Raw genomic sequence first — 10,930 nt, forward strand, 5'->3', positions numbered from 1 at the left:
TGAGCTAGAATTAAATTTCATCATTTATCATCTTTCATGTTTTAATGAATAAATATTTAAAAATTAACTTATAAACGTAGATACAATTTTTTAATATTTTCTTATATTAATTTTTCGAATACAAGGTTCTTAAAAGTATTTAATGAATAATAATTACTCAAATATTTAATAAATCTTTCAACATTAAAAATAAGAGTTAAGAAGTAAATGATATATTGAAACATATCTCTAACATCACAATACATTGAATAGATTTCATTCAATCAGGTTCTAAGGTTTACTTTCTAACTAATCAATGAATCTTAAATCAAAATATTATCAAGTAAAATAGAATTAAACATTAAGAATAAAATGAAACTATCAATATTTATAAAAATGGATAACTATATATACATTATCAAAACATTTAAAAATAAAATATTATATCTAATCCTAAAAAGGAGTTTAGCCACCCATATCGTCTATTATAACAAGCGAGAACTTATTACTCGAGTGGAAACAAGATAAAGATTCAAGTTTTCTTCATGTATTTTCCTTTTATCTTTATTTATTATCTTTATTAAACTCCTGTAAATCAAGAAATTTAACAAAAAAAAATTAAAAGAAATTTTCATCTCAATCTCTAAACAAAATAAATTATTTAAAATCAAATTCTTCTAAATAAAAAGAGAATTGAAATCTAAATTTAATATATTGAAATAAATAAGTACTTAAATTTATACAATAATTAATTAAAATTTGACACTTATTAAATATTAACCAATTTAACTATTGATTTGAAAGTTGTTATCAATTAGATTAACTTTATAAAATGTCATAAAAAAAATTAATTATTAGATACTTTATTGCAATAATTTATTTTAACGGATATTATATTTTTAAAATATAAATAAATATAAAATTTTGGATAACATATTTACAAATGTTTAAATTATATAAAATTTAATATACATGATCATAAAAATAATATAAAATGATTTAATAATTAAATTAATTAATATTATATTGTTCAGATATATATATATATATATATATATATATATAAAGTGTATTTTTACTTTTTTTTAAAAAATATGTCTATTTTTTTCTTTAACCAGTTTTAAGGGCACCAATTAACATTTTCTTTATGTTATTTTGGGATCATTATGCTATTTTTAAAAACATTAGAATTTTTAATTACTAAAAACACCTCTTATAAATTCTAAATACATTATATTAATATTCTTTATTGAATAAAATCTGATTATGCTTTCTTATGTTAAAATTTTATATTTAATCCGAATTGATTTAAAATTTATTATTTTTAAGTTTTAAATACCTTTTATTATTATTATTATTATTATTCTGTGTCAGATGATATTTAAACCAATTATAATTTTGTTGGGGAGGAAAACCAATTATAATTCAATGATGTATGTGGAATTGTTTTACTCGCAGTCAATGATCCCCTGATTTAGAATATAATCCCAATTGTGCTGCAACGGTACTAGCACTAGCAGTTAGTCAAAATTACCCACTGAAATTGAGGTTCGCTTATAGTATATACATCCCCAAGATGGTTTGTGAAGAAATCTCAATCATGTGGGGGTGAATAACAATTTTCCAAGGTGCTGAATTTCGTAGCTTATACTCATCCCATCTTCCAAATTTGGGAAAACATGAAGAATCTCGAGTACAAAAGAAACAGACAAAAACAAAACTTGCCTTGTGTAAATCTTCAGGGAGCAACAGTGTTTTCAGATGTGTCTGACAAGCCAGCTAAGGTAGTTCAGATTTTCTACTTCACTTCTAATCTAAATCAAGTATAAGGTTTTCACATGTTGTACTGAAAACATAGATGTATAAGGCAAAAGCACAAGTGTGAAGGCAATTTTGAAAGTGGTGAAAGATGACAAAATAGAAATGATTAGGTTTGTTTGATGAGTTACAACTTAGTTAAAAGGAGTTTACCAAGTTAGATAGAGGGCATAGAACATGAGTTTTTTGTTCAGATTCACGTGTCCAACCAATCACATGAATCTCTGTAGAGTAATGACCACTTGAAAAGATATTACACAGTGAGGGGTAACATTAGTTTAATTGATTATGTTTGTGTTTGTAACCATGGATTAACACACAAGTTTCAACTAGTAACATTTGAAGTTAACATAGATCCATGTTCATTTAAATATGAATCTAAACCTGAATTATACGGCACATGACCCAACAGCTTCCAGGTTCTCACCTTGTAAATTACAGAGTGAAAAATAACAATGCATTTGCGTTCCCTCCCCTCCAATCCCACTTTTTAAATTGTTGTTATTAACTTTCATTGGAGTTAAGGGTATGCTGAAAAATACATTAACCATATCATTAACTAAAAACTTACGCGGTTGATTAACTAAGCAGCTACCTTTTTTTAATCTTCTAGAATATGATATTATAAAAAGTAGTGGTGAACCACGTGCACAAGGCATGCTCTTGCCTTTTTCATATAAACCTGATTGAACTCTTCAAAATTATTATCATTCTCAATTTCCTACTAAAACCATTCTCCATTTATCATGAAGATCATCAATTGCAGAGTTTTGGCTGCTGTTTTGGCCTTGGTTCTGGTTCACTTTCTTTTGTTCTCCTTGCTCTCTTTTAGCCATGAACAAAGCTTTTCAAAAGAGACAAGTCTTTCAATGACAAGGAAGCTGCTATCTTCATCCTTGGCCTCTTTTTCAACAAGTATAGGTAGAATAAGTGGAAGCAAGAAACTGTACAAGAAAGTTGTGGAGACGAGTTTGAGGAAAGCACCGCCCAGCATACCAAATCCTACTCAGAACAAGTAGGATTAGACATTTCTTGTAGTGATCTCAACAAGGAAGAATTTTTGGTGATTTGATCTTATTGTATGTTTATTCCCCCTCTTGCTTATATAGTTTACTAATTTGCCAGATTCTTAGCTCTTTTTCTTGGTTACTATTGTTTCCTCTTGTATTGTTTTAGTGAGAGTGTTGAATGATTTAGAGAGATCAGGATGCAGAAAGTGTACATAGAACCACTGAACTAGAGTTAAAAGTATATTCAAGGATTTTGCTTTGCAAAAGGTAGTAATTTGATCGGAGGCCTAGATGTCAATTTTGCTTTTGATCAAAAAAATTCCTGAAGTTCAATTTTTGTGCTTTTGATGTTTGATTGTTGCTTCGTCCTTCCATTCCAAAAACGAGACCAGATTGTTGTTTGTGTTTCCACCAGTCTCATGAAACATGATTATGTAGCACTCACATGAAGCACTTCCCTTTTGTGAACATAAATTATTGCAATTCTTGGCTTACACGCTTGGCAAGGGAAGATTCATGCTACTCGATGATAGCAAGGTCAAAATGAGTCATTAGAACAGATGGAAAAGTAAGTAGGGCACGTTTCGTTGTTGGCTAGTGAGTTGTTGAAACATCTAGCTATATCACACATCTTTTTTAGGTATAAAGTTGGCTTTACAGCCAAAGAGATTGGAACCTACTTGGGGGTGATATATGAAACATTGCTTAGATGGTTGGGAAAGAAAATAGAGCGCTTGAAAGAATTTATAAAAATAATTTATGACTTTTGTTAAGGTTCAGATTTACTTGTAGAGAAATTTTTATAATTGATAAAAAAAATCAATATAAAATAATAAAATTTCTCTTATAAGTTAAAAATAATTTATAATATTAGTAACATAGAAAACATAAATTTAAATGTGAAGAAAATGAAATGTTGAAAAAACAAAATATTAGCTGAGATGGGAAAACAAGGATGGTCTTAATTTCATCTTCCTCCGTCACCATGAGCAACATTTCATCCTTTGAAAATTGAACTGCGTGCAGTGATCGGATGATATGAAAGACACTAAGCAATCAATCTTGTATATTGCATGGTACAGTTCTATTACTGGAAGGTCAAAAGATTCATACTACATACAATAACAAGTTTTTGTTATTCCAAATTTGTGTTTTAAAAATATTTTTCTTCTTAATGTTTCCTATTTTGTTTCCTCTGCTTTTTTTCCCCTATTTTTTTTTTATTGTTGAATCTAATCTAGTAATATATAATCAAAAGGTGGAAAAGGATCCTTGCTATTTATAACCATTCCCAGTAAGATTTTGTTCCATGGTCCAATGTTTTAACATATTTTAATTTTATAAAATTAATTCTAGTTAAAAGTGGGTTTGAAGTGAAACAATTTATGTTTGAATTTTTTTATCTCAATTTTGTAGTATGAAAGCTTTCAATTTGGCGCAAAAGCTATATATTTTTCTTGAAGACAAACATGCTTTCAATTTAAGACTAAAAAACTATAAAATAAAATAAAATCCAAACAAGTAATTTTAGGAGAAATATAAAGTTTTAATTTCAAACTCAAGTATGGAACTCTCAAATGTACATTTAAACACATTATTAGATTTTGATAAAATTAATATTGAAACAATTGAGGTTCAAAGAATTAATTTTTAAAAAATCATATTAAAATATTTTTTTTCACACATTGATAAAATATTTAAAAGTGAGTTTGAAAGGATTTTATTTGAATAGTAAATTATAAAAAACTTTTGAAATATTAATATGAAGAAATTTATGACTTCCAATGTTAGAGTCAATTTTACTCATTAAAAAGTTAAAATTTTTCATTTCTCTCAATATTAATTTGATTTACCGAAAATTAAATAATTTAACCTTTAAAATAAGGAAAATGTTAAAAATCAATGGAAAGAATTTAGGCATTTAAAAATAAAAATTTATTATTGAAAATGAAAAATATTTATTATAATGTTATATATATTTTAAATTTAAAACTATTTCATTTTTTAATAGAAAAATGTCTGTTTTTAGATGTTCAAAATCAATCTAAAAAATTGATATTAACAAGAGTGTTAAAATTATTCAAACATAAATGTTACTGTATAAAGCAATTTTTGCCACTGCGATAGGTTGTTTGACTTTTTAAAAAAAATAAAAAATAGAAAACGTTGTTTTGAATATTTAAAATTGAAAGCTCTCCAAAAAATGAGAAACGGTGGATCAAAGTATGGTTGGAAAAATGGGCAACAAACCCCATAGAGTAATGCCTCAAGCTGTTTGGTCTGCGCCATTCTGATTTCAGAGCCCATATTTCTCTTTCGCAATCTTCACTTTAACAACAAACATAAATAGGATTTGTTATATAAAAAAAATATACATTTATTATTTTAAAATTATAAAAATATAATAAATACTTTTTTAAATTATTTTTTTATTATTAACTGCAAGTGATTGACCTTGATCATTTGAAGAGGCCACTGCTTTCATGCATGGTAGTTTTAGAATATTGTAACCCTTAAAATGGAGTGTGTTACAATCACCAAATACTATACCCACCACTACTGTATTCAATCATCTACAGCCATAAAAAAAAAATCCCTATCAACCATTCGACGTGTTGGAGGATTTCAGTAAGATCAATAATATGTTTTCCTTCTTCTTTTAACTTTAACCTAATCAATAAAATAACATCCACTAGTATTTATGAAGAATTTGTATGAAATTTCTTACCAAATAACAACACTAAAAAAATCTTTACTTTTCATATCAAACGATTTATCCACATGTATACATAATATATTAACTAGACATTTGTATTTTCTCGCTTATAAAGTCAGGATTTAATTTTAATATTTTATATTGTTATTTAATTATGCATTACACACTATAAAAAATAGTTTAATTATAATAACCATTGTATGAGATCCCGATTTCGTTTAATGATACGGGAATATAAAATATATAATATAACATATTTACACTTGAGTAAGTTTGATTAAATCAATTGTTTTAATATAATTTAAGTAAAATAGATAATATACATTAAATGATATGAGATTTAAAAAAACTTGCAAAATAAACCATTTTAAATACGATGCAGCTAGCCTTCTTCCTTTGTTTTTTATTACATGCTTATTCGTTTAAAATTTATTTATTAAATATGACTGTGATATGTATCCAAATGAATTAATTTCAATAATAAATTTTATATTAAAACGTCAGTGACAGGGTAAAAAAATGATGGTGACAGAATTATGAATCCACCACTACAATTTTATCTTATCCAGAGTGTGGTGAGTAGAAGTTGGGCTATCCTGTGGCCAGTGGTCCAAGAAGTGGGCTTCCAAATTAATTTCCAGTGAGGAATTACTCTCCAATCTCATCCATATATGATCCTATCCTAGAGAATAAAATCACAAATGGTTCCACTCATTCACTTTTATGTTTAAAAGCATTTTCTATCAGGTTACAAGGAGACCAAAGGCACCAATTTTGTATCAATTAAAGCTTCCATCTCTCTCTATGTAATAAAGTAGTTAAAGAAGTTTTGGAATAAAGGAAAACCCAGGAGAATAAAAGGCATCAACATTGATGCCATAGCTATCTCTTTTTACTGTCCTAAGAACCCCTTAATAGCAAAAGGATTATTGACTGGTCTTAATTCCTGTACTCTTAGTTGTACTTATATACATCAGAATAATAGAAATATGTGAAAATTAATTCAGTGACAAAACGAATTGTATTAATATCCAAAACGTACCATTAATGGCTTGATATGACAACTGAGATGTGCTGGCTTGCTATTTTTGTTCTTTCCACCGCAAATAGTGGCATTCCTAAACAACGTTTATACAATGTAGTCTAGCAGTGCACGCATCTGATGTGAGACATGAGTGTATATGGTTACGCAAATTCTTAATTAATTAATCATATTTGGTAATTGGGATGGTCCGAAGACGATGGAGGTATAACATGGCTCAACTAGACAAATATTTGTATAGTTCTTATTAGTTTATTTTCGTAATTGCTTATCATTTGTCTAATTAAATACTTGTTAGTTTATTTTCGTAATTTCTTATCATTTGTTTAATTATCAATTCCTTACAGTGTTCTCCAAGATCCAACATTAATGAGACAGGAAATCCTATAGATTGACCGAAGATCATCCTAGACTCCTAGTCCACTAACCTAAATTTAATTATTTACCCTTGCAATTAATTACGATAGATTAAGTTTATCTCTGACTTTCAGGAACCCACTTGAGGTTAAACAATTCTTTTACTATTTATTTTAGTAGGATTTGTTCTTTTGCTTAATTATTGAGAAGGAAATGCTGCTGGCCTATACTGTATGTCATTCATGAACAAGGCATCAAAGAAAGCTTATAAATAGTGTACTAATTATTTGTGTGCAAAGGCAGGATGTGTCACCCTTGGGTAACCTGGGAGATTAAGATATCTTAATTAGGACAAAAAATACAACTTTGGTTTGTTTAAGATTATGTGCATCAGCACATGACATCAATGACCTGTGCTCTTGTCATGGACATGTGCTACTCCTTTAAGGCTGCTATAAGATTTCCATTTTTCTCTTTTTCTTAGATGTTATTCTAGTCAAGTGAGACAGAACACAATCAGTGGGGTGGAAAGGATAACCCTCTGAGTTAGGAGTTAGTACATATGAAGATTGCAAAAATAGGTGACAAGCTTATCAAATTAGTATTAACTATTTACTTTACTTGTAATCATGATTTTGAGTTTGAAAAGTACTAGATGTTGGATCTATCGCTATAACGATCTTGCCTGTTTCAAACCCATGTCTAGCTGTCCGGTAGTGACTGAGAGTGCGTGCATCTTGATCCATGCAACTTACCTACCTAATGGGGACCATCATTTTAATATTGTTACCATTACTATCTGGATCGTGTTAAGGTTAAGATTCTCTCTTATGAACCCAAGAACTAGTCTTTTCTGTTAGTGTATCTTCCACCTAGTGTGGTACACAAAAGCATATTCTGTACCTTTCTAATAATTTCTCCCTTTTCTATTTCCAAATGTCATCAAATTAATGTTTGCAAACTAATAATATTCAAAGAAAAAAAGTTTAAAAAAAATGGGGCAGGGAGAGGTTGGAGTAGGTGAGTTGGGTATAGACTTAGTCCAATCTTTATCAAACTAGCACGGATAGAAACAAAAATGGTTAACAAATTGAACTAAACGCGAGTTCCGTAAAATCATACTCTATAATTGACATGTGCTCTGTAACTATGCAATCAGCATGAGATACGGTAGGAAGTGGAAGCTTCAATAGGCTAAAAATATAGTATTCGTACTCTCCAAGAAATAAATAAAGGAGGAACTAGAATTCACACACACCAAACTTGGAAAGGTTAAACTAGGCGCTGGGGCATGCTACTAAACAATTGTGTTAACATACGAATTAGAAACATGATATTTCTTTCTCATTATTTTGGCCTTTACCCACACAGGCTAGCAAACAAACAAGGAGCACCAAAAATCGTTTAACAATGGATAAGATGTTGTTGTCCACTAATTTATAACTATATTTAGGTGTCCAGAAGACAGGGCGCCGTATAAATTTGTATTGGCTTCGAATGTAAAGAGCATCCTCGTTAAATATGTTCGATTATATATAGCTTAAATATATGTGTCACGCCAGGCAAATAGATATTCGAGATTAAATTTAACTAAAAGAATTATTGATTTATGGTCAAAGTTAAATCGATCTTAGACACTTATTTTGTTTTAAATATTTCATAAAGTATAATATAATAAACCTAATAAATACGGAGATATTATCGTAATAATCATCCATATTAAAAACAAAGGATTAACAATAATAATCTATTAATTTCGATTCGTTTGCACTTGCTTGTCTCGTTAAATTTATATCAAAGAAATAATATATTTTTTTGGAGCTTTCTATTCCATAGATGAACTTAACAGAAAAAACTGAACGAGACTTACATTTATATGGAAACAAGTAAACAAGTGGTAAGTAGAGAGGGCCATGTTGTTTTTCAATAATGAGAATGGTGAAGCTGAGATCCACTTATTTTGAAACAGCAGTTTTCAAATTTCATCAAAACAAGTCCGAAAATTAAAAGTTAAAACATTATGTCAACAGAAGAATTGCACAATTCCCAATCCAATCCCATCATGTACAATTCTTCAAACCCCCCATCGTCTTTTGAAAAGTTGGAATAAAAAAGAAAAAGGCAAATATATATGACCACAAATAATTAAAACCCCTCAACACACCTCATAGGCGATGGACAAGCTTTCCCAAGTAAACAACAAACCGAATTTGAATGTGGGAAAGCACAACATCACAAGTGAGCTAACTAACTTTGAAACGCTAGAAACACCAAAAAGTGATTTGTTTACATGCTTCTAGCCAGCATTTCTTGGAATCTCCTATCAGACTCTTGCTTTTCCAACCTAAACTTCTCATGGCAATTGGCAATGAACATTTCTGCCAACACATCAATCTCATTCATTTCATGCTCATTATTTGCACCCTTTTTATTTTCATCTTCAACTTTCTTCTCTTCAAGCCACCTTAGGTACCCAGCAAGCTGTGAGTCAGGACAATCCTCACCTTGTTCTCCCGAGTCATGACACGTGGCAAACAACCCTTCATAAACAGGTTCAGGAACCGGTAACACGTGAGATGATTTGGAGGAGCACCAGTTATAGTGAAGCCTGAAGGAACCTAGAATGATCTTCTTGCGTCTGTTGTAATGCTTTGATGAGTTGTCTTTAAGAATCTCAACTATGACAGCTTTGACTTTGGAGAGTGCACGAATGATTCGGCACAAGTGGGAAACTATGAGGGTGTGGATGATTCTCTTTAGCTTCATGGAGCTTATGGTTGAAGGTGGTGATGATGATTTTACTGAGAAAACTTGAAGAGGGTACAAGGTTTTGAAATGGGACGGGCTAAACATTTTTGTGTGAATAAGCGGGGCAGGTAGAGATAGAAACAGTGTGTGTGTTTGTGTGAGAGAGTGAGGATTCTGTGTATTTATGTATTATTTGGTTCATGTTCAAGAGCTGTTGTAGTTTATATGGATGCTAACCTTGTTCAATTACTACTTTGCCCTTCCTTTTTTAGTTTATTTAAAGGACTGCCCTATACACTTTTTTGTGGAAAAATAGTCAAAATACAATGGCATTGTTCTTTTTCTTTTGTGGATATGTTGGGGATAAGACCCGCTTGTTTGTTTTCAAATAATTTGGCAAGTTTCTGCAGCTTCACGATCACTCCATTTGCTTCTGTTGTGTTATTATGTTTATAGTGGTAAACAGTTCTAGAACGGTGATTATGGCTCAAGAATCGCAAGGATTACGAGCCCAAGGATTATAATATGTAACATAGAAACTATTATTAAATGTTTCAGTAATATCCCTGCAGTTTCCTCAACATTGCTAGCGGTTTTCTTTATTGATTTTTTTAACATAAGTTTAAAAACACACAATAGAAATTTATTTATGCTACATTTTTATTATTAGTAATAGAATATCACAAAATCTAATACATTAATACTATTAAATATTATAATTTTTTCTTAAAAAGTTATTTTTTTAGAAATTTTTTATTATGCATTTCTAGACATACATACGTAAAAATAACCATTTTTTTTATGACTAAGAACTTTCGTCCAAATGTGCTAAAGCAGTTTTTTTGCGTAAACAATAGCATCTTATAGATTTATACGTACTTTGACACTTTCTTTACGCAGACCTTTATATGCATTGTATTATGATATGGGGGAAGAACGTGTGTCATTGAGTGACATAAGAAACTATATCACCAAAATAATAATAATAATAAAAGAATAACGTAAGAAAGTTGGATAATACCGTGGAATGATTTTATTGAAGGTTAATGATGTGCATGCATACATAGTCACCTAACCTTTTCCTTTTGATGGCAAAAAAAGAGAAAGGGGGGGGGGGGGTTGATTATGACTAACCTCGAATTTGTTTATCGTAATTTTTTCTTTTTTAAGAAATTACGACGTTCAAGTAATTAAATCCAATCCTTAACAAAAGAAAATAAACTTGTTATATGGTATAATAACGAGGTTTTGGTTACTTAA

General features: G+C 29.6%; 1 protein-coding gene across 1 annotated transcript; it reads right to left on the reverse strand.

Moving 5' to 3' along the window:
- Positions 1-9,015: 9,015 nt before the first annotated feature.
- Positions 9,016-10,634, reverse strand: LOC113863648. The gene has a single exon (XM_027497294.1). The coding sequence runs from the start codon at positions 9,773-9,775 to the stop codon at positions 9,209-9,211; it is 567 nt and encodes a 188-aa protein (XP_027353095.1). The 5' UTR covers positions 9,776-10,634; the 3' UTR covers positions 9,016-9,208.
- Between the last annotated feature and the right edge of the window lie 296 nt (positions 10,635-10,930).

Source organism: Abrus precatorius, unplaced genomic scaffold, assembly GCF_003935025.1.
Source record: "Abrus precatorius isolate BTA unplaced genomic scaffold, Abrus_2018 Scaffold3, whole genome shotgun sequence".
NCBI lineage: Eukaryota > Viridiplantae > Streptophyta > Magnoliopsida > Fabales > Fabaceae > Abrus > Abrus precatorius.

What these genes read in the sequence shown, in the direction of transcription:
- LOC113863648 (XM_027497294.1), bottom strand. Translation starts at nt 9,775, where the DNA reads ATGTTTAGCCCGTCCCATTTCAAAACCTTGTACCCTCTTCAAGTTTTC.